Source organism: Anomalospiza imberbis, chromosome 11, assembly GCF_031753505.1.
Source record: "Anomalospiza imberbis isolate Cuckoo-Finch-1a 21T00152 chromosome 11, ASM3175350v1, whole genome shotgun sequence".
Lineage (NCBI taxonomy): Eukaryota > Metazoa > Chordata > Aves > Passeriformes > Viduidae > Anomalospiza > Anomalospiza imberbis.
The window spans coordinates 11,815,297-11,840,272 of NC_089691.1; the positions used below are offsets into that span (position 1 = coordinate 11,815,297).

Genomic DNA, 24,976 nt, shown 5'->3' on the forward strand with positions numbered 1-24,976 from the left:
AGAAGCAGGAATATCTCTGGATGGCAGCTGTTCCTGGGTGGCTGGAGCAGTTCCAGCAGAGGAGCACCCACCTACCTCTGAGGTGTGGGAACCCAACCCCAGCAGATGCTGTTGCTTGCTGACCCTATCCAAGTCATTCCCAAAACCAAGGCCACTGTCTCCATAGCTGGCAGAAATTTTCCCAAACTGATCCTCCTGCCCTTCTGCGAGATTGCCAAGGGCTGAAGGTGTACACAAAAGAAGGACTGCTGACCAAATTGAATTATCTGTATATTTTATGGCTATCTTCTTGTTTGTGCTGGTATAGATCAGAAACAGATGAACTAAATTGGTCCAGAATAGTGGGGCTGCACTGATGTACATCTTGGACTCTGAAAATTAAAGAGTAATAGAGAGGGCCATAATACACAATTTTTATTTCCATATGTTTAAGCAAAGATGGAAAAAAGATTAAGCAGAATTTAGGGTTATAAAATTGATTAATGTTGAGCCAATACTTTCAGTTGAGAAAGGCATTGTGGGGTTTTCAGAATGTTCTTTTTTAAATAGCATTAATTTATTTATTCACCATGCTAATTGGTTGATTGATCATAATAACTTTTGAGAAAATTGAAAACAAAATGTATTTCCTTATCTAGATTTTTATTCTGATGATTTTATTACAGAGTTTTTCTAAAAGCCATAGAGAAAGTGTGCAGCTAATAGCAGTTTGTGGGGTTTAGAGGAAAATTTAAAGTATATTATTTTAAAAGCATATTTCTTAGCATTTGTGAACAAAACTAGAGGAAAAAATCCCAGTGATTAAAGTTCATTCTTCTCAGAGAATTCAATAGACCAGATTACAAAGATATATATTGTCTAAACTCCCAGATTGTTCTTATTAAAAGTTCAGATTTATCTTAGAAATAAAAATACCCAGTCTGATACCACAGCTCTCACAGAAGCCAAGATAGAACAGTGTGCTGATGAAATGCCACAGCTGTGATAAAAATGGACCATACCCTGTAAATTGTCCTTTTCTCCTCTAACTTGGAGCAATTTATAGCATGGTGCTGGTTAACAATGGAGCATTTATGTAGTTAATTTATTTATATGAAACCAGTCCACTACCTAAATAATAATCATGTTTCCTTTATGGGTGCATTTCTTCTGATAATTTCTATAATTAGCCTGTTTTACAAAAACACTTGCACTTTTAAGGAAAATTTATCTTTATTGCTCATGAAATTATGAGTATTTCTCTTGCACTTCACTGAATTAACTGGGACACCCCGTCATGCTGTGGGGCAACCCCTGGGCAGCTCTCAGCAGCACTTCATGATGTCACAAATTGAGTGTGTGCCCCCCATATTTTTATTAGAATTAAAATATTTCTCTGCTGTAAGCCAAGCCTGTTTTCACCTTCTTCATGCAATTAAGTAATAATCTTTTCATTCTGATATCATTATCTGTTGTCATGGTGATTTTTATTATAAAAATGAATGGCTGAGATGTGGGCGAGGACAAGTTTTTCCTGAACTTTGTTAAGCTAATACCAAGGGAAGAATATCTGTGATAATTCAATAAATGTGTGATCTTTTAGCACAGTGTATTTTAAAACAACGTGAAGGACTAGGCATCAGAGACAGAAAAGGCACGTTTAATGCAAATTTAGCTGTGTTTATGAAATATGTGTTGAATTTAATGTTTCAGAACAGTGTCTGCATAACACCAGTCATACAGTACATGCTGGTGCTGCATGAGCAAAGACATTCCTTTCTAAATCTCAACTCTTAGTGATTCACTTATTGGAAAAATAGCCCTTTTTTTAGGAGAAAGTCTGACCAGTTTCCAAGTGTGTTTTTATCACAGTCCAGACTTTGAGAAGAGCTACACAATGTTTGCACTTCACCTGAAAGCAGGCCACCTGTTCTGGTGGGAAGGTGCACACGAAGTGACCATGGGTGACGCTTTGCTCTGGTTTGCCACGAGCAGGACCATGAGTCACGGTCAGTTCTAGCTGAATTTCAGAGGAGACCTACATCAGCTCAGTTAAACTCTGGCAGACATCAGGACATGGTTTTTCTTTACTGCCACTGAAACATCACAACCGAGGTTCTGAACTCATCTCCTCGGTCGCTCTTGCCATGGTTCAGAGCAGAACCTCACTCTCTATTGAAAAATACACAGTTGTGTCACTAAATGTGGCACATCATCATGGCTTGAGAGAGGAGACTTGGTGACTCTGTGCCCATGGGTGGCTCCCCAGCATGAACACTGCTTTTCTCATCTCCCATCTCAGCAGATCCTTGGGGCTCCTCAGCCTCTTTTCCTGGAGAGCGAGGCAGCCTCTGGTTTGGCAACTGGTACCTGACGTTTGCTTTACGTCCCACATGAGTGGTTCTGGTGTGTTTGTTCATCCATGTGGCATCAGCTGAGTGTGGGGGTGCCTCCAGGCACCGGCACCGTTCATGACACAGCTGCTCCCTGCTCCCAGCACGTCCTGCGTGGGCAGCTTTGGCATCTCCTGCCTGGGCAGAGAGCCCGAGTGCCTTCAGCCCTCAGGGTGGGTCTGGACCACATTACAGTGGCTGCTCTACAAACCATTTGTTGTCAGAACCAGTAATGATGTTTTGGTTATCATATCTGTATAAACAGTGCCAGTTTGGGTACAGAGGGACAAAAAAACCAGAAATACAGAGATTTTAGGTTTGACTGTGTTATCTATTCTCTTATGACAGACCAGATACTATATTGATTTGGGGTTTTTTCCTTGGGTTTAGTGTTGACCTTTAGAGCAGGCCAAGGGCAATCTGGAGCTTGTCTGTGACCACAGGTCGGGGAGGCAGCACCCTGCAGCCCCTCTGAATTGAAATCTCTTTCTGGCTCTGTCAACTGATTCCCAGGTTGCCTGACAGATAATGTGGCATGCCAGCAACCCGCTGCTTTTCCATTTAAATTAATGATAAAGTTGTGGTTAAATTAACACTCCAGCAGAGGTAATAAGGACCAACTCAGCAGCTGCCATGATGTATGCAAATTGCAGTTTCACACATTAGGAGCTAGATGTTGCTTAATTTGTAGGTCTTTCTGTCTTTTAAATGAAAGAGCCTCCATCAAGTTCAGGCAATCTTAAAACAAAAGACAAAAGAAACTCCCCAAAGGCAACCACTCACCGGTGCTTCTAACTGCACCTACAGTTTTTCTTCTGGGGTTTCCCTCTTGAGCCCCAATAAACAGTTATTACTGAGTTACACTGCACTGCTGGGTGCTTTTAGGCAAAATATCTGCTGATTTCCAAAGAACAGGCAGCCTGATTAAGGAGGTACTGCCGGCCCTTTGGTATAAACAGAAGCTTCATTTAATTTGCAGTGGTGCCACAATCCTGAGGCTCAATATTCATCAGGGCTTTTTCCTCTGGAAATGAAACTGTAACAGAGCAAAAGAAGAGCTGTGATAGCTGCCAGCTAATCAGACAGCAGGAACAGGCTGATAGGAGAGTCATTTCTCTCCTTTTACATCAGTCGAGATGGGAATGGAGATGCAAAGAAGCATGTAACCGGAAGGGGTTTTAGGAAAGGTTGGTCCATACATTAGTTTTAATGCTCCTTAATCTCTCCAAGAAAATTATGGATGTAACTGTGTTAGAGTCAAAAGATTTCCAAATTGACATCAAAACTGAATCTCAGTAAGGGAAATGCATCTTCAGAACAGCAGAACTTGGGGTTATTATGGCCACAGAAAATAGGAATAACTAATGTCCATCAAGGTGTGCTCTGTGAGAAGAAGTAAAATATTAAAACATTCTGAATCAAATGGTAGCTGGCTCAGAAATGTGCAGTCGCTGTATATATGGTTTAAAATATACTTGAAGCTCACACGATCTTTTCCATGTTTTATTCAGAAAGGCAGAGATTTCATTCTAAAACAAATCCCATCCACATGATTTAGGGATTTGCCTATCTTTTTTGCTCTTCTGACTTATGTGGTCAGTCCTCAAAGCTGATCACATAGTCAAGATATTGCTACAGGTCTTTGAATACCTTTGGTGGAGATTCTTCTTCCTGTGCTTTTGTCACCAATCCCTCCATGCTCTCTTCCTGATCCTGGATGTCATCTTCCTAGCCTTCACCTCAGCTAGAGATATCTTAGTGATGCTAATGGGATAACAGGAACTTGCCCTGTCTAGTCATTATTTGGCTGCAAGTGTTGAAACGAACTCTCACAGAAAAATGCAAGATAAAAAGCTGCAATGAATTTGTGGACAATAAACACTCAGCCTATAACCAAAAGAAGGGTGTCTGAGAGTGCTTCCCAGTTCCCAGGAGTGATTGCATAGTCAGGCTGGTTTCCAGCTCCCTGCTGCAGTCTCTATTGCTCTTATTTCTCAAGGAAAGGAAATCTGAGCAGTCAGGTGGGATGAGAGCTGCAGCCTGCCCTGAGCTGAGCTCATGGAGATAGGGATCAAGGGAAAATCCCCAGGTGCCTCCATTCTGCTCTTCAGATGCAGTCTTGCATCTGAATTTGGGTGGTTTACTGTTCAGAACACCAAAGAAGCCTGCAATTCTGTCTGCTCTGACTCTGTCACTCAGTATAAGCCCCTGCCACTCTCTTAGGTCTTTGTCTCTCATTGCTGAACTGGGACAATTATGATTTCCTAGCAGTCTGAGAGATTAATTAGCATTTACTAAGCTGCAGGGCCCACTCGCCAATTGTGCAAATACATGTTTGTGTATTCCAATAAATTCTGCATTTGCTGCAGCCCCCCAACCTGGGACACAATGGAAACACCAAAAAAAAAAATTAAAAAATTAGAAAAAAAGCATTGTTCTTCTGACAAGCAGAGGCAATAACTCTGAGAGACACAGAGTACTCCCATCATGGGCTTGAAGCATTTGTCCCTAAAGTGATATGAAGATGATATTGGTTCATACACATCCAGTCCTGAGTGCTGAGCTGGAGGAAGTTCCTCTCTCCCATTCCCAAGCTGTCCCAAAGGTGACTGGGATTTGTAATGTAGTGCTCCAAGCCACATGGTGAAACTCTGTACCAGAGACACACAGACAGCCTGGACTGTCTGTTCAACCCTGGGTTTCAGGGTGACTGGGAGACAGATGGTCCCAGCAGGAGCATGAAGGAAGGACCACCAGTAGGACCTTACCCTCACAGCCCTCAGTAAATGGTGCACATCCTGACAGGCTGGGCACCACATCCCCTCCTTCACCCCGCGATCCGAGTCACCAGCTGCAGCTTTGTGAGTTCACCTCTGCGGGTTCTCTTGAATTGGGAGGTAAAAACTTGGAAAGGTCTGCAATGTCACCACCCTTTTAATTGCCCACCTACAGTTGCCCATAAACATGCAGCTGATTTTGTTCAAATCTTGCAGCTGACCATAGTGTTTTATCCTAGAGCAGCATAGAAAATAAACAGGAATTAGGATCCTTCAAAAAAAAGTAAAATTTCTTCTATTTCTGTTCAGGAAAAAGAAGGATGAAGAAATGTAGCATCTTCCAAGCTACATCCCATGTGGCAATCTTCCAAACCTCTTTCCATATGTTCCTAAGTGTTGAAAGCCCAAATGTTCCCTATCTTGCTGCCAAATTCTCTGCATCACTCCAAATGGCTCTTACAATACTGATGGATATTGTCTAGTGAAAAAAATCCCCTCAGATAGATTGATAATTAAAAATATATTTGATCATCAGAGAGATATGACTGGCCAAGGGGTGCTGTGCTGAATGGATCATTAATGCTCACATATTTCAAAGCAGAAGGATATCTTTCTGATCTTAATGGAGTTGCCCCAGAAATCCTTAATTGTTACAGAACATATTGCTGAAGAGATTTGAAACTGGGCACAGAGGAGGAGGCAGATGAGCCACAGCAGAGATCTGCACTGCCGGGTGCAGTCTGGGGAATGTGTCTGGCTGGCTGCAGAGCGGGGCTTTGGGCTCCAACAGACATCACTGGCTTGGTCTCAACCCTGTCTCACTTCAGACTGAGCCCCACAAAACTAAAGGCTAGGAATTTATCCTTGTTTTAAACCTCAGCATAGCTGCTGCTGTAATGCCATCCCTGCAAGTTCTGAGGTACTAGGCAGAGGTCTTGGGATGTGACTGAGGCTACATGTGTTGGTCGGTGCTTCTTGTACACATTTCGTAGCACGGGAGGGAAAGAGAGACTCTCCAGCTTAAGAGCTGAATGTTGCAGCCTCCTCTCTGTTGTCCTCTTCCTCAAACCTCCCAAAGTCTAGGAATGATGAAGCTTCATGTAGATATCTCCATCCAGGAGCTCTCCTTCCTCTTGTATCTGAAAGCATAGCATCTCCAAACCTCAGTTTCCATTAAAAAACTTACTGTAACTCCAGAGAAGGTTTAGTAATGTACCTGAAAAAGTGAAAATAAACACGTGCTGGTGTCAGAGCATAGTACTGTGGGCTGGAAGGTTCCCATCTGCAAGAGTTCAGGAGTCCCCTCCAACGGGTTTCCAACAGGAGTATGAAGTGACCTTATGAGTCCACAGCAGCTGCAGATGCCACTGACTCCACAGCACAAACAAAATCACAGATACCTTTGCTACACGAGAGCCAGACTGTAGCCAAGATACAATGGATAACTTGTGTTGGAGGAAACAGGATGAAGTCTGGGGAGCAAACTCTCAGATACTGTAACTTCTGATGTTATTAACAGTACATGCTACTAATTTTACAATAAGATCAGATGACAGGTGTTGATGACCTTGGGGATTGAAGACACATCTCTAAAGCACACAAGGGTCTGGTCACCATCCCTTCATGTCCTGAGATTGTCCAAGAAGCATTGCCATCTTACATAGGAGATACTTTGGGATGCTTTGTCCCATTTTTCACTGCAATGCTTCTCATTTGACTTCTTCTTTCTGTGTACCCCTGGGTCAATTACCACATCCATTAATTCAGCCTAGGAGAAAAACCAGTGAGTGCATTTTTCTGCACTAGAAGGTATAAAGTAATTGTAGCAGACACTGTAAAAATTAAATAACTGAGAGGGAACAATTATGAACCAGATGCAAACAGTAATGAATCTGGTACTTAGTACAGAACAGGTCACCTGTGATTTCATGGTGTTAGGGCACAACACTGAGCATAACTGGGCCTTAGTTCTGTTGGTCACCTGGTGCTACCACAGCAAAAGAACCCTCCTAGGAGCTAGCAGTGTATTTTGGGGTAAGGTTTCTGTAAGACATTAAGATCCTGCCTAACACCTATACCAGGATGGCAGAGTATCTGTTACAGTTCTTTTGTTGTTCCATAGCACAATGCTTTATTTTTTTCTGTAACATGTATTTCACACTAGGGATATTTTTTATTTTCTCTGGTACTATTCCCGCTTTACATCAGTGTGAGTAAGAGCAGGATCAGCCTCCAGTTAAATAACTAATGCATCTGTTTTGCTGAACCAGCTTCCTGGCTGGGAAATGAACCCAGTCAGCTGTGGATCACAAACACCAGTAATAGAGATTTCAAAGATTTCATACATTAATTTTTTTTTCTTAATATTTAAAGAGTTACTTTTCTTACAAAATCTGTTAGTCAGATGTTAGGAAGTAATTACTGTACATGAATCAGAAAGAGAATGCACATCTTGTATTGCACATGAGTTGACTGAGTAAAGAAACTGATGATAGATGACAAAAAAGCTAAAATATATCTGAGTGAAATATGCCAGAATTTGCCTCAGGATTATAAGGAAGAAGGAGCACAGGGCAAGCTCCTCTCATGAGCCATGTGTTCATTGTCTTTCCAAAACAAGCAGCCCACTGCTTTTTTTATCAACAGCAGAACCATTGAGAGAATTTGGCCCTGTCTGGGCAGGGAGAGTTGCCATCAACACCTAACATCTAATTGTTTTCCAGGCAATTGCATCAGTGTCCAATGTGCTGGACAGAGCTCAGACATCACAAAACTTAAATGCTCTCAAGTGTCCCAAAGAATCCTTAGATCATGGAACACATAGATATTGCTGATAGAACTGATCATAGCAGTTAAACTCTTGTCTCCATGTACAGATTTATTGTAATTTTTATGTATAAACACAAACATTCTTCAAATGATGGTGTCAGGAGTAATAACACCAGAACAATAGGATAGAAACCAAAACTGTAGGGAAAATGTTGCCCTGAATAATGCAATTTTCCAGGCTGTGGTTTTCTTCAGGCCACAATATCCCATATATTTACAAACCTGGGCAGTCTTCAGTGGCTGAAAAAGTTGCTGCTTCCGCTGTACACAGTGCTCTGATGGATAGATCTTGAGGTGAGGTGGGAGTTAGTAATGGTATAATTGGGTAAACAGAATCAGGAGCATTAAGAATGGATTCTGCCCTCAGCTTGCCTCCAGTATTGAGCCCTACTTTTCTCTGCACTGGTTTCTCCTATGTAAAATACAGAAATCATTCTTCCTTTCTGAAGTACTTTAAAAGATCAAGTTCAGAGTACTACATTAGAGTTAAATAAAATATCTCAACAACTGATAATAAAAATACTGTGAGTCTTTTTCCATCACTAGCAGTTAATGCCCTTCAGAGATGGGGTTTCTGTAATTACCTTTATGTCACAATGTGGCTGGAGCAACTGAGGCTGTAATCAAGGAAATGATTCACTTGTACCGTGAAAGCTGCCTTAAGATGCTTTTTAGGGACATAAAACATACCTTCAGATTGTGCTTATTGTCACACATAAAGTCAATTTCATTCAAAATACAAATTCCACATCAGTAACTACAGCCTTCTAAATTCCATCCCAGAGTCTATAACCTATAAACACCATAAACAGAAATGTTACAAAGGAAGCCTTTAAAATTACAAACCAGACAGAATGTTTAATATTTCAAGTCTAATTTGCCATATAAAACCTAATTTTGAGAAATACTATGAAAGCATCGGGGTTGGGTGCATTTTAGAACAGCATTTGTCACAAAAAATAGCTTGAACATTTGGGTTGCCAAGGCAGAAACAAGCACCACAGACTCTCTTTACCATTATGGGGATTCATCAAGGTTGTGCAGTGCAGCTGTTGTCTTAGTAAAAGAAAGTATCAGCCCCTGGCTGAAGGAAACAGAAACATAATTATGTTATGATGAGCTGGAAAACGTGCAAAGAAAAATTGGAATGCAAAGCGTGATAAATGATGCTTTGTCAATTGCAAAGCAGCAAGAAAAGCAGGCAGCACAATAACAGCCCTTCTCCAGTCAATGCTTCCAGTTCAGCTACCAAAATATAGCACCACTCTAACCATGGCAGGGTAGTGCTAGCTTTTGGCTGTAGCATTTAGCCCTGGTGCAATAATGCTGGGTTTGTAGAGTGGATTATGCAGTCAACCTTAGGAATAAAAGTGGGAAAAGAAATGGTCAGGTACTCCTTAGAATCGAGACCGTAATTCCTGCTAGAGAAAATTCATAGTGTCATCTTACTCTGATTTTTATGCATATTAAAATCCAAAGGTTTGGACCTTCTCCTTCAGGTTCCTTTTGATTATATTTGCTGTCCCCAAACCCCTTTTTCTGCCAAGGTGACCAACATTTTATGAACATTACTATGGCCATATGCAAGGAAATGCCATTCTGTAAAAAATTCTTTAAGCTGTCTGTGCTCACATTGACAAGGGCAGGATTTCCCTTCAGGTAAACCACTGACGTTCATTCTAGAGATGTGTACAAATCCAAAGGGAAGATTGGACTAATTATATACCAGCACAGGAAACTTTTATTTAGAAATTGCAAAGATAAAAAGGGACAAATGTCTAAAGAAAACCTCTAGATAAAGGGTAGAATGAATAAAAACAAGCCAGACCAACCCAGCTGAGGGTTTTTTGGTAGGGCTGCAATGCCCACATGCAGCCCTTGTCCAGCAGAGCTGAGGCTGTGCCCTCTAGTGCTGGCCACAGAACTGAGCTGAGACACCACAGCTGAGCCTGTGCACTTCCAGACCTCTGTAAAACCTATTCATTCCCAAGGCAGAGCTATTCTCAAGCCAAAAAGCTGCTAGAATAACTCCATCAACCTCCCTCCTATGGAAAAAAGCTCTAGGGCAGAATTTCCACTCTCATTTTGAATTTTCTGCCTTTGGAAAATGCCTTCCTTTTCATACTAAAAATGTCTCAGAATCTGGTATTAATAATCTAGTGGGGTTTTTAATAAAAAGAAACTGAACAAAAAACCAACTGAACCACCCAACAAAGTATGTATTGCTTCTATAATGAAAAACAACCAGTTCTCAAATTAGCATCTACATAGGATAGGTAATCTTCTACACATCAGTTTAAAAGGCTGAAACTGATATTCAATTACTGTATTTTTAAGTGTGTATTTTTTGCCCTGTCAAATAAGGAGCACAGTCAAGATACTAATCACTCCACTCATACAGCTACAGCTTACAAGTCACAAATTTGTGACTTTTCATGACAGCATGATTTGCAAATTTTTATTACTTACAAAAAATTAGGACTATTTTTACCACTAATTATTTTTATTTACATGGTAAAATTACTTTATTATTTGACTATAGTTTACATCTAGGGGTATTAAACCACTTGTAGCTTAAACTAATAATTTTATTCCTACTGACTGGGGAAGGTGAGATTACTGAGAGGCAACACATCAGTGGAAGCCTGCAAACAATTTCTGTGATACTCATGTGTTCCCTGTGTTTACCCTTCAACCTTTCTCCATTTCACACCAATTTGTGAGGAGGTCCATGAGGCTGTAGAATTTTGCAGAACAATCTTGAGCTACTTATAATTCCTCCTGACATTGTTAAGATTAACCTGATCAATACAATATTTTCCTCTAGTATTTTCTTCTTCAGTCTGGTTTGCCTGACACCAAGCTTCTTTTTTGGCTGTAAGACATTAAAACAGATATTTTACAGGCAAGTGAGAACAGTTCATCCCAGCCTTCACTCCTGCCTCATCCCCATACATGTCTTATTCAGGAATACCAACACAAAAGCAAAGGCAGATTATAGAAATAAGTAAAGGTGAATGACTGGACTGTGTCTAAGGATTAATAATAATAATTTAAAAAAACCAGCCAAAGAGAAGGGTAAATCCAAATTAATTACTCTAAACTGACAGCTTTAGTGGCATTGGCTTATTTGATTTTCACTTGATTTTGATTCTTCCTCTTCATGCTTCATTTCTCATCATTTCCCACATGTTCTATTGCTTGCGCTGTCCGTTGCTCTCTCCAGCTGCTCCCTGACTACTGTAACTTCCAGCATTTTTCTGGTTTTGAAGCAGATTCTTCCATAACCACATACTCCTAATATATTTTATTATTCTGTCCTCCTCCTCTGATATTTTTTTCCTCCTTCTTGTCAGCAAAAGTCCACTTTGTGGTCCTGGTGAGCAGAATCCCAAATGGTTTAGCACACAGAGCCTGTCAAATCTACTCCTCAAACAAAACCACTGCTTTAAAATTTAGGAACATGGTGCTGTCACCATGAGAGCAGAAGGATCTCATACAGTCTATTTGCCTTTGCATGTCAACAGGATAGGATCCATTAAAAATTCATTTTGGGAACAAAAGCCTAACTGCAAAGAAAGTCCTTGTTCCTTGTTCCCTTACCCTACTATCAGAGCTACACACCAGCCTGCTGTGCTCTCTCCTCTCCTCTCCTCTCCTCTCCTCTCCTCTCCTCTCCTCTCCTCTCCTCTCCTCTCCTCTCCTCTCCTCTCCTCTCCTCTCCTCTCCTCTCCTCTCCTCTCCTCTCCTCTCCTCTCCTCTCCTCTCCTCTCCTCTCCTCTCCTCTCCTCTCCTCTCCTCTCCTCTCCTCTCCTCTCCTCTCCTCTCCTCTCCTCTCCTCTCCTCTCCTCTCCTCTCCTCTCCTCTCCTCTCTCTCCTCTCCTCTCCTCCCACTGTAATATCAAGTTTCATGACATGTATTTACTCTGCCATTCCAGCAATTGATCCTTTCCCTAAAATTTACTTCATTTGAAAGTGTACCCCTTTTCTCTATCTTCCTGTACATACCTTGGGGGTCAGTGGAGATACTTAATTAAGCAGGGTTCAGCCTTTAATAAACCAAACATCCTTTCCTGTAAGGATTGAGTAATTGCTGAGTTACTGTAAAGATTCACCAAGTGTGAATCTGTTTTTTATTAGAAGTTGATTTAGCCTAAACTCTATTTCTGAAATGTATTTCACTCTACCAAGACAAGAGAAGATGTTACAATCTCATAAATACTGCATGCTCAGGCATCCCTTTGATTTCTCACAGGGAGCCAGTATGCAGTAATTGCTCTGCTGAAGCCTGGTGTATAGTCTGGGTATCAGGTACATGAATTCCCCAAACACAATCCAGTTTTCTTCAGTGGCTTCTCATTCACAGCTTAAACTCTGCAAAATAATACGACAACAAGTTAGCAGTTGCTCCTCATTCATTTTCATGTTGTTAACATTGAGATGGGGAAGTGTGTATCACCCACGGGAAGAAATGTCCTCAAATTCCTGGGGTCTTAGGGAAGCTGGTGAGAAGGGAAGGAGCTGTTGGTTGGTTCTTCATTGCATGCTGTGGTGAGGAGCTGGGCCTGCAGAGAGGGCAGGCTGCACCACAGTTATGCTGTCTCCAATTTTAGCTACACCGAGGTTAACAGGCTATCAAGGGAATCATATATCTGGACTGACCAGGGCAGGCTCTCAAAGTCAGGATCTCGCCCTTGTGTCCCAGCAAAGGTCGTTTTCCTTGAGATGCTATTTTTATCCAGAAGTTTAAAATGAGATTTTCTCCTCAACTCCCTCCACCCCTCTGTGGCCTTGGGAACTCAGATATTCCCAGCACCACAGCACCAGAGGAGCCTGTTCCTGGCATCAGATTTCATGGATGGCTGTAGGGAAGCAGTAAAGTGTTCCTGGCAGATAAACCCTGAGCAGGGGAAGAGGCTTCTTTCCTTCTTTCTTTTCTTCTTAATCCAGTTATTATCTGATCTGTATCTTTTAAATAATTATATATGTCCTTGCTTCTACCAACTCGGGAGCTGGCTTGTGATAGCTCTTTAATTCCACCCATTCATACTTAGATAGTAACTGGCCTAGCAAATGGTACAGCTCCAGGTACAGCTCCCAGGGCTCTGCTTAAGAGCCATCTGACCTAAATCTCACTCATTATAAACAACCATAAAGGTTGGTTTTGTTCATTTTTTTCCAAACAACGGCAGTTAGAGGAACATGTAGTTTTGCTTTTGCCATTTATAACTAACACCCTCCCCCAGGCATTTAATATAAATGACACTGTAAGATGAGTAAAATAAAATCTGGTTTTGATTTCCTTTTTATTTTTATATGGTTCATCTCTGAGGCTTTGCATTTATTGTTATTAGTGTTAGCATGTATTTCTTTCCTTTCCTCAACCTTTGTTCACAGATTTACACTTGATGAGCATGTTGCTTCACTTCAAAAATAAGGTTAATAGCTGCCTCTTCTTAGAAAGGCTTGAGACCTCTAAGCATATGTAGGCATGTAAAAATGAAAGGAGCTGATGAAATGTAAAACGCATGAATCTGTGCTCAATCAATGCTAACCACTTAGCAGTATTAAATGACAAAATTCTGTATTGGGATAGCTCCCCTTAAAGCTGGGGAGCTATTTTGACTTCAGGGAACCTTGCTGTGACAGTTTTTATAAGCAAGTATCATATACCACCAAATAGATCTCAGATTACAGAATTAGCAGCACATGTATTGCATATAGTCTATAGTGATATAATGATTTATGTAAGTATAAATCATATGCTGTGTTTATAAATGGCCTTTACCCTGAATGAGGCTGCAAAGCTTGGGCACTTCTCTAGACTAGTATCGGAGTGATCTCCCCCGTATGGCTTCAAAGCCTGAAGAGATGCACATTAAACGCAAACAGCGAAGTTTGGTGTTGGGATCCCAAGGAGCTGTTCGGACCGGGATGCCCAGGAGGCAGCACGGCTCCACGATATCCTCTCTCCGAAATTCTGCGCGAGCAGCTGCCCCCGCCCCCGGGGTGTCTCCGCTGTCCCCCAGCCCGCAGCAGCTGAGCGGCCGCTCCTGTGCCCAGATCCCGGTGCCGGGGGCTGCGGGAGCGCTGCGGCCGCTCCCCCCGCCGCGGCGGCCGCACCAGCCCAGCGGGGCGGCGGCGGAGCCGGTGCGGAGCCCCCGCGGGAGGGCACCGGGAAGGGGGCGGCCGCGCCTCCGCCCTCCCTGCGGCCAGGCGGCCCGGGGGCACCGCGGGGCTCCCCCGCTACCCGCCCAGCCCGGCCCAGCCCAGCCGGGGGTGCGGCAGCACCGCCCGCCCCTCCATCCATTCTTTCATCCATCCACGCATCCGCGCATCCATGCATCCTCCATCCACCCACCCTCCCGCCGCTGTTTCCCTGTCTCCGGGAGCAGCCCGTGCGCACCGTGCGGTGGAGCCACCGCGCTTCGGCTCCGCCGGCGGACGCGGGGCCGCCGCGCCCGGCCGCGGCAGGAGGATGTGTGTGCGGGGCTGGCGACCTGGCATCGCGTCGGTGCTTGGATCCTCCCTCCTCCCTCTCCTCCTCCTCCTCCTCCTCCTCCCCTCTCTCCCGCTCCTCGCCTGGCAGCGCGGAGCTGGGGAAGTTGCGCTTACACGAGAGATGGCTTCGCAGCGGGGATCGCTTTGAGGAAAGGTCTCCCCCTCCCTCGCCTCCCCCCATCGCCGCGGCCTCCGAACTGTAAGTGGCAGGAAGGAAGTAAAGTTGCAAACAACCTGCCGCGGCAGGAACTTTGTGAGCTGCTCCAGCTGCATGTGTTCAAGGTGCCTTTGATGTACGTGCAGCAGCTTCTGGAAAGTGGACTGCAGCTTTCCCACCCGCCAGCCCTCCCTCTCCCCAACCCTTCCCAGCCTCCCCTCCCACCACCGCCACTTCAGCCCGCACACGCAATTTGTTTGAGAAGAAAAAAAAAAAAGTGATGAACGAGAAGTGGTGAATTACCCAAGCGACTTTCCTCAAAGAGCGAGCGAGCCGGGTAGCGGAGCCGGGGCGAGCCCCGCGCAGCGCCGGCAGGAACCCACCGAGCGCCCGCCGGGAACCGCGGGGCTGCCGGGCTGTGAACGCGGCTCCGCAGCGAGATGCAAAAAGCCTCATCTGCTTGCGTTTGACTTGCGATGCCGGCTCCTCACTAGAATGCAAACCCTTGCACAGGATGAAAACAGGTTTGTGGCAAATTCTCTTGGAAATGTTTCGCTGCCCGCCGCCGCCGCCGCCACCTTCCTGTCTGAGATGTCAGAGAAGATTTTAATGATGACACGGTGGCAGATACCTCTGCTGTGTACCCTCCACTGTTCTTTGGAGATGTTCCACAAGAGATAAATCTTTTATGCAGCTGTCTTTTCATATCTGTAGCGATTGCTGCATAATTTGCTCTTGATTGCAGTTAAAATATTCTCTTTAGGATCCACTTCACAAAATGATGCAAAATAAACTCAGATGGGAGAAGTGTGGAATAGAAACCTGTAAATGAAGTACTGATGGTGGATTGATCTTCCTTTCTTCTTGCTCTTTCCCTCCCCCAATGCTCTACCTCTAAATGTGAGCCTTTTCTGAACAAAAACATTTGCTACCTATCTGTTTTAAAGCAGAGATTTTGGGGGCTCTTTGGCTGTTGTTTTGGGAGCAGCCTCCCATCAGTGGTACTTGCCTTACTGATTGACTTTTTTGAGTGTCTGTGGCTGCCAAGCCCATCAGCTTTTATCTTGTTTTCACCTGTTTTAAAGTATGTCTTGTTTCTTCTAACACCTTGCAGGTCATTCTTCCAGAATGCCAGAGGAAAGTTCGCCAAAGCGGAGTCCTCAAAACATCCCATACAAGGATCTGCCCCATATCATCAATGCTGATGGGCAGTATCTCTTCTGCAGGTATTGGAAGCCAGCAGCATCTCCCAGGTGAGCACTTTCAAGCAAATGTCCTTTCTACTATCACTAGGTATGATTCTGTTAATGCAATTATTATTTATAGCTATTTACAGGGCCGTGTACATGGAGCTTTATAGAGCCCCTAAGAGAGCTTTCTCTCAACTGAGAAAGTCCCTACTGTAAAAATTGCATTCTCCAAACCTTAACTTGCTCGAGTCAGCCTTGCAGATATAAAAGTGGAACTACTGTCATTCCATGCACAGCTGGCTTGGTTGGCAGCTCAATATTCTACCAAGTGGCTCTGGCAGGTGGCTGATGCCTATCAGCAGTAAACAGCTATCCCCAGACTAATAGCACAGGCAGTCAGGGAGGACATGGACACAGGCTTTGGAATGTTCACTCCTGATTTTCTCAGTGTCAACAAACTTAACATCAGCATCTGAGTTCAGTTTCAATAGTAATAGTGGGGCAACAGGCAGAATGTTTGACTGCATTGCTTTTTGACTGGTTTTAAATTATTTTATTTATACTTAGTAAATGATTCAGGGAGCTTTCTCACTGGCAATTGCAATTTCAAAACTGACCTGTGTGATAAACACAAAGAATGAGATGGAGATTTTTTTTCTAATATTTTTGTCATAATTTAAATAATCTCTTTAATAGCTTTCTGTGCTAATTATGATGTGATGTGGCTCCCGTAGTTATGATCTTTCTTCTTCCAGTATCTGCTGGCTTGGCATGTATTTGTGCTGCCACTAGTTATGTGGGTACCTACTTTATAAAAATCTGGTTATTGCTTAATTGTTTTCTTTTTCTGCAAGCCAACAGGAAGAACTGATTTTATATAGCTAGAAAACAGTCACAGGAAGAAGTTGTTCAATCTGTAGTAGGGAGTTCAACTTTATCCTGACGACTCAACAGGTTAGACACCATCCTCTGCCCAAACCAGCCTGGCAACTGCTCTGAGAGAGGGATACAGGTCCAAGTTAGCTGGCCTTGGGGTTTATGCCGACAAAACTAAGGGAGAATGGGAATAACATAGGGCTGGGTTAGCACTCAGGTCATATAGAGGGTGGGCAAGCACCAAAATATACTGGCCTCAGAGGGCATGACAGTGCAGCCACTCCACCATAGCTCCATTGCCCAGGCTGGGCTGCAGGACAGAGGTCTGGTTCAAGATTTCCTGGGCTACAGAGCATTTTATAGTTGCTTCTACTCACTGCCTTTCAGAAACAAGGAGGAAGGTTTCTGGCACTGATGCATTACATAGTCTTTGCACCAACTTGAAGATTGCCTTTATGGAAAAATAATGCTATGAAATCAAGGTTCTACAGTGAAACCAGGCTGTTTTGTATTATAATGGTAATTAATCATTAACTACCCATAACATTCATCACCCAGTTGTGGAACTGCTTTTTTTATCACATTTAATTTCTTACCAAATTAGTAGTGGGTGGATGGGTCTTTGTTCCAGAAATGATAAGGAGCTGAGAGTGAAAATTTGGTGTCTAAGTCCTCTGGGTAGTTAATTTTTTTTAGCTGTCTCTGCACCAAGCAGTTAATTAAAAATGAACTTGTCCTAGTTTTATGACAAGAAAAAGTGGATGGGATCAGTGTTGCTCATTTACAAGGACCTCCTGTGTGTGTGTTTGCATGTTTGTGTATAAGGAGGGGGCGTATTGTTTATTACTAGCTCTTCATGAATTGTTATATATGAGAGATGGTAAGTGACTGAGTAACAAGTCAGTGCCTGGATCCTGTGATCAAGACTGCTCTTGAAGTGCTTTGATAGGCAAACCAAAAATACATTATTTTGCCCCCTTTCACTTTACATAAGAAGCTCAGCTTTTTCTTCTTCCTATGTAGAAGCTCAGCAACTTTCATCTAATTTTAAGTGTTCAGCAAAATGGATCTCTCTCTATATATGTATAGGCAGAGAAAGAGAGACACCTCAGGGGACTTTTACAGGCCTGTTACAATTTATTTCAAATACTGAAAGCAATTCTTTCAATCTTCTAACTCAATTGTTGATTCAGGTTCAAATCTTAACACTAATGAATGATGCTATAACCGTCAAACGGTGGGATCTTTCATTGATCCATTATGTGCCTAATCACAGCTAGAGCTGTAGAAATACCTCTTCACTGCAGATGCCCAAAGATTATCATTGACTTGTCTTCTATTAGAATAGAACTTATTGCCCTTGATCCCTCCCCCAGGGAGGGGGAAACCCAGGATGTCTGCCAAAGGAAATATTAAAAGGTAGCCCTAGCCTGGGCTTGAAGAGCAGACAATGGCCAGGCAGTCTCTGAAAGTGGGGATGACTGACAGACATCACCCCTTGGAGCTGGAGCTTCTTTTTTATCTCCTTGAACAGACTCATAAATGTGGATAAAAGTCTGTGGCAGATTAATGTGTTATAGCATATTTAAGAAAAAAAAAAACAACTAAAAATCCCCACCAGAAACTATTTTCTCAGGAAGATGGAGAAATTTTGTGAGGTATTATTGCTTCATGCTCACAAATACCCAGGCTCTGATTCTGTGTGGTGTTGATCTGACTGATCAGCCCATACTGGTGCACATATGGAAGCTTTGTTATAAGTGCCACTGAGGCCAAGGTTGTCCTGCCAGTGAAAGGCACCTATTGTGAGTTCCTCAGCAGGGTCTGCTTTGTTTCAGAGAGGGATTTAGGTGATTACTTCACAGGAAGCTGACACACAAAGGCACTCAGATGTCATAATGATTAGATGGGGTAGATGGAGTAAGGAGTAATGGGACTAAGGAAGAAGAAAGGCAGTGTTTTCCACTTGTTTTTGGCGTGGGAAGTCACTCCCAACAGCAGAGCTGGGGCCTGGGTGTCGTCTTCTCTGGCTGCCTGCTGGCAGCAGTGCAGGTGCAGCTTCCCTGGCCAGCAGCCCTGCAGGCTGCCCAACTTTTGAGCCAGTTCCATCTTAAAGTGTAATTAAGTGGTCCTGCTGAATGCAGCAGGGAAGAAAAAGCAGTATGTTCTGCTGTCATTTTCATGTTTTGTGCCAACAACAGAACTTGAATCATGAAAATGGGTAACTCTTTGGCACCAAGTGCTCACTGCTGAATGCAACCCTTAGGATCTGGGCAAGGCATGGCACTTTCAGGACTTTGTAATGTTGTTTGTGGGAATTAAATCATTAGAACCAAACAGGACTGATCTCATACCTATAGCATGTCCCAGTAGCCAAATAAACCCTACTTAATGGGAAAGCAGTCACTGTGTAAACATAAACAGCTCCATGCAAGGCTTAAATCTCTGTCACCACCCTGAGCACTCTGAGACAAAATATGAGGTAACAGGAGGTGAGGAATTAAGAAACCAAGTTCTATTCCCAGCTCTCAGACAAAGCTGCTAAGAATAGATGCTGATGAGGAAGGGGAAGGAAAGTTGGGAGGAGAAGTCAAGACATTTCCTTTGAGGCCCCTAAAGGGCCTGGGGAACTTCAGAGGTGACCTTCTTCCTCTGTGGTCTGTATCCCTGTAGCCTTTTCTAGATGCTTCCTCCATTCTTGTCACTACCTAGGTAAACACTTTTTCTGGGGCACTTTTTTCTGGGGCACTTTTAGCCCCTCTTCTTGACCTCAAGTAAATCCTGTGAGATTTATTGACTCAGAGTAATTATTTCAAAGGTGCTCATAGCTGCAGCTGCCACTGGCTTCAGATAGAGTGATGCCCAAGTCTCTCCTGGTAGATCTATCTGGTAGATCCACTTTAAGCTGGACACCTGAGACACTTGAAGCTAGAGGATGCACTTGAAAATGTGATTTCCAGACATCTGTGAATGTGAGCTTCCTCAGTCACCAAAGAGAAACCATTACCTGGCTAGTTCGCATGGTGCTTGAGTGTCTCACAGAGTGGTCTCTAGGTGGACTTCTAGAGGGTTGCCAGCATCCACTGTGGTTCTCTGCCTGTGGGTCACAGAGGCATTCCTGGGCCATTGTTCACTTACACGGGAATGGGTTGGCTCAACTTCAGACATCGTGACCACAGTTTAAGTAAACAGAGTTGCAATTGTCTGAGTAAACAGTGCCTTTCTAAGAGTTCTTTCAGTTCTACACCTGAGACGTGTTTAAAAATACAAAATTAAACAAACAAAAGGCACCCGCTTCTCTATTTACTTTTTACATTTCTTTTACTCTTTGAAGAACGCCTGCCATTCTTTCTGACTTGTTAGTAATGAAAGGCCAAGCCAATAAGGAGAACACAGATTTCTCAGTTCCCCAAAGATTTTGCAGATGTGCCTGTGGTGCAGAAATACAAACTGCTTTTATATTTGAACTGGCCCTTAAATTGTAAATATTGCTTGATGGCTTTGGCATCTCATTACCAGCACTTCCATGCCATTTCCAGAAGAACAGTGCAGCTCCCAGCATGAGCAAATGACAAAATTGAATTTGACTTTCAGACCTTTCCAAAGTGAATGAATAAATAAATAAATACGGCAAAGTGAAGTCAAAGCAAAAAAAATCAAGTCACTGATTATAATGTCTTTAATGATAGTGTATTGTGTTAGTCTCTAGAAATACTCAAAGCAGTTTCTAATTCATCATCATTCTTGAAGAACACTTTGTTTGTACTAATGAGGTCAACTCCAAATTAAAGCCAAATCTGTAGGATGCAAAGTGACTTATGTCAGCACAGTTTGCTGTAGGATGAATTCAGCTCCCTCTTGTTTTTCTGATCCCATTGCACACACTGCAAAGGGAAATGACAATGATCATTGTCAAATCAACATTCCAGGCTTTGCTTGCTGTATTGCTACTGCCTGAGTTTCTAAAGCATCCCTTCTTCTCATCAGCTGTGTATGTGCTCCTTTAATGCCTCTGTTATCTTTGCTCCACGTGACTGTCTCATTCACTGTGAATGGGGGCATCCTTTTATGATTCCTTACGTGGTTCCAGAGGATGGGCAAATTAGCAAACCAGCTTTGTGTGAGAGGGACTCTGACAGACAGGGGAGCAGCTTTGGTTCTCACTGCAGATAATTCCAACAGGCTTCCTCAGTATCATAATTTTTTTCAATCTCCACAGGAATGTCCAACACAAGCAAATCTGCCTTGTATTCCATAGAAACCAAGGGAAAAGGTGAATAGCAAATGGAATAGTAATTGTAATTAAACTGTCCCTTTTGCTCATTGCCCTGTTAGGATCTGCTTCTGAGCACAGGTGTACAACTTCGTGACATCAGTCTCTGGGAATAAGGTGACTTCTGGAGTTCCCTGTTGTGAGTCTCAAAGCAGTAATATTTCATCCTGATCCTGAGAGCAGTAAAAAAAAGCAAAATCAGTATTAGTTCTGTGTGCCACCTGATGAATTGGAAACAATGCTGTCCAGTATGGTGAATATAAGAAGCAGAGGTAGAAATAGGAGAAAAAAAGAAAAATGGTCTGAAGATAGTGTTGTAAACATAATCTTTTTGCTCATTATTCTGCCAGAGACTGAAGGATAAACAAACCTGGCTTCTGTAAAACAAACAGTTCATTTGCTTTTAATTGGAATACAAGTGTCATGATCAGTACTGGCTTTGTGTCATGACTCTGATGGATGCCCAAGTTGGTCACTCAGCATTTAGAAATCTTTATCCTGGGCACACCCTCCACTGACCTCTTCTTCATCTCATCAAACTGGGAATGCTCTGAACCAGCTATTTGTTGGTAGTGACACAATAGCTGAAGCAGACAACCCAGTGATCATACCCGGGTTCCAGATGCAAGAGTTCTTTACTTCACTGCTATAAGGAATATATGGCTTTAGTGAAAATAATAAAAAAGCTGCACACAGTTCCTTGTTTCAATTTCTCTAGAACTCTTGGAACATCCCTTGGGAACACACAGCAGCACTTTTGGATCACTGTGAATACCTCTACAAGAACTGGCTGTACAGCTGTTCTGGCTGGAAGAGGCTATTTTTTTTCTAGATGTCTATGGCAGAGGAGTTGGCCTTGTGAGTTCCCTTCAGACTGCTGTGACTTTGTCCTTTTTAAAGTCAGGGTGAACATCTGACCTCTTTGTTCTTCCAGGGAAATCGCATTGTTGTAAGAGCTGTCCCTGCAGACATATTTGGCTGAGCTGCCTTCCCTCGTTTCAGGCGTGTCATTGCCCTAATGTGTTCCCACTTCAGTGGAAGCCACCAGTGTTTGAAACCTCCTATTGTCCCTTATGCAAGAGATGTGACACAACCCTGATAGCAAATGGCTGATTTTTCCAGGTATCCAAGGAGATAGTGTTGCATCTTGCCCATGAGATTCCTAAAGATATGCTTAGGCAGGTCCCTTACCTCATCCCACCCCAGTTATATCCTTAACTACACCCAGCCATCCCTGTCCTGTACTCACAGCACAGACATTCTGACGCTGTGTCAGTATGACTTATTATCCACAACAGGAAAGAAGGAAATGAGCAAACATCAGGATAAGTAAAGTTTTTAGACATCATTAAAATTATATCTCCTCTAGGGTTTCCTCTTGCAGACCAATACAGTTTCACTTATGTTAACTGAAAGAAAAATACTGGTTCAGCAATCCCAAATACCAACCTTGGACTAGTCCAAACCACAAACATCTAAAGCAACCAGACGTGGGGGAGTCAGTGGGTGGTGGCAGGAAGGCACCCAAGCTGACCAGACTCACTGCCAGACAGTGGTACCAAGGTCTGGCCTTGGAGCCAGGAAGAGAGCAGCTGGTGGAAGCTGTCCTGGTGGCCACAGCACTGCAGTCAGATTACCTGCCTCCAAGCATGCTCCTATGGGATATCCCCAACAGCAGGAGAAGGGGTAGATCTTGGTCTTGGTCTTTCTCTGCTTGGGAATGTGTTTGTTCCTCTTAGGCAGATGCAATATGTTTGTGTCTGAAGGGATTCACTCTTTTTGTAGCAGTTTTCAATGTCCCAGAACCTTGAGTACTTCCACTGGCATGAAGGAGTCCTCCCTTGTGTGTGAGACACTGGCTCTCCAGCCAGGAACTATCTTTGTTTCTGTTTGGCAGGCACTCACTTGATGATGGAAGCATCTGAATCCTCCCATACTGAGTGGTGGCAAAGGCAACTTGAAAGACCTAGAATTTAGATTAAAAAAAAAAAAAAAAGAAAGAAAGAGGCAATGAAGAGCAGCAGAGAACAGGCAAAACATAGTCAAGACAGTCATTAGACACAATGACCAGTGATTCACAGAATCAGATTTACAATTTATCCATACTTTTGTTTCCTTGTCTACAATTGCGTGTAGTCATCCAGTCAAGTGATACAAATTGGGGCTGGAGTGTCTAGATGAAATTTGCCAGAGAAAGTAAGTTATTCCTTGAGCAGCTGGTGGTTGAAGAATGCTTGATGTTTGGAGAGAGATTTTAAATAAAATCTCCTAAGCGATGAATTAGTTGTTCTCTGCTGCTCTGCTACAAGTTAATTGTCTCAGTGGCAATTGTTGAAAAGAAAGAACAGGGAAAAAAGGGGGACAAAATAATGACAGCTGGGCTAAAGCCAAACATTCAGCAGTAACAGGGCAGTAATTGTTTGCTCTGGTGTTGTGTACAGATAGGTAAAGAGAAAATGTACAAACTGCTATAGATTCGGTATGCAAGAAAGACTGTTGATCTTTTTCAGATGTCTCTCTTACCTGTGATAAATGTCTTGCTCTGTATGTTTTCTTTCTTCCTTGCTCAAGCTTGAAGCTTGCAGAGTGAGGGAATAAGACCTAAATCACTGGCCTTTCTTTAGAACAGAATTTTGTTTAATTTGCTGTAGATATCAGCGGGTTAGTTGGTTTACCAACAGACAATGGTATTTATGATTATTTTTATGATTATTTTTATGATTTTCCAACATACTTTAAACTTTTATTTTCAAAACTATCTCAGTGGGCTTTCAAATTCAACTGTCAATTCCAGAAATCTGCAATGGTTTAATTTACTGGGTGAAAAGCATTAGGAGTGACAAGGAAGCAGTAAGTAATTAAATTTCTGTAAGATAACATCTAGCTGACTTTAATGGTTAAGCTTTTTCTTCATTTTTTTCAATTTTATGTGAGAGCTAGTCTACAATATTTGGAGCATTAAAATCTGTATTCTGAGCAGCATTCATAATCTCATGTTATTAAAAAGACATTCAAGCAATCAGCATTCAGTCATCCTCTGTCCCTCCCCAAACAAGGGATGTGGAGCATCTCAACCCAGGTTGTCCTGAAAATGCACAGAGCATGTCTCTGACATTATTAGATACCCACAAATTCATTAGGACAGATTTTTTTTTTATTGACTTTGTTCTTTCCAGGTTCACTGTGGCCCCTTCCATGTAGCACAGGGAGCCCATGGTGATACTTTATCTCTGCTGCTGAGCTCCTGCTGGCTGCTTAGAGCCAGGGTTTTACTGACACTGTGTCCATCCTTGCCTCTGGCATGCTGTGTTGCCACAGGAAAGGCTTTTTACCTCTGTGCTTCAGTTTATGTGGCAGTGGGAAGAAGGGCTGATCCTTGCTTGGGGTGGGGTAAGGGATCAGAGAATCTCTTGAGGTGCCACTCATCTCTGCCTTGCGTGACCTCTGCAAGCGGCCTGCTTGCACCATTTGTAAAGCATTTTGGGTTTTCTGTACGAGGAGTGTTGTACAAAAGCCAGCTGCTGTTATTATTTATCCTGTTTATTTACTGGTCACATTTCTCAGAGCTGGGGAATGGAAAAAAACAAGCAATCAGCAGATTCACTTTGTTTACATTTCATTTCACTTTCGGTGTTGGGGGAATGCTGATTTGTTAAACTCTATTCCTTCCTTTGAAGCCTGTAATTTTGCATAGTGGAAACATTGCCTCGTTCTTACACACAGGTTCACATTTGTGTTTTGAAGCATTATTTAAGGGTTCTGCCCATCAGAGGTTTGCTTCCTGCTGGGCACATTCTCCTCCACACCAGCTCTCACTCTTTCTTTGCCAGGAATTGAAGCAGTAGAAGCTGGCCTGGCTGGTGGGGTTAATAGGAGTGGTATTGAAAGTATTTGCTCTGGATATTGTTGAGGCTTTTTTTAAATGGTCAGAAATATGTGGTACAGTCTCTGATGAAGTGTTCCACATGAAACACAGCATTCCTGCAGCAGAATAACAGCTT

The 24,976-nt window shown here is 42.9% G+C and overlaps 1 protein-coding gene and 1 long non-coding RNA gene across 5 annotated transcripts in view; one reads left to right on the forward strand and one right to left on the reverse strand.

Annotated features, from left to right (window-relative positions):
• The window catches only part of MGLL (monoglyceride lipase), a 102,887-nt gene that overhangs the window by 25,883 nt on the left and 52,028 nt on the right, over positions 1–24,976 (forward strand). For 2 of the 4 annotated variants that reach the window (XM_068201943.1, XM_068201944.1), the window contains exon 2: positions 15,751–15,889. In XM_068201943.1, coding sequence (XP_068058044.1) covers positions 15,751–15,889 — 139 coding nt within the window. Of the gene's footprint in view, positions 1–14,546; positions 14,679–15,020; positions 15,161–15,750; positions 15,890–24,976 lie in introns of those variants that run through there. The other 2 variants (XM_068201946.1, XM_068201945.1) reach the window with 2 other exon arrangements.
• LOC137480700 (uncharacterized) lies at positions 12,077–14,520 on the reverse strand. The gene is made up of 2 exons (XR_011003038.1): positions 14,385–14,520; positions 12,077–12,352 (listed from the first exon to the last, which is right to left on the reverse strand). It is a non-coding gene; the product is annotated as an uncharacterized lncRNA (long non-coding RNA).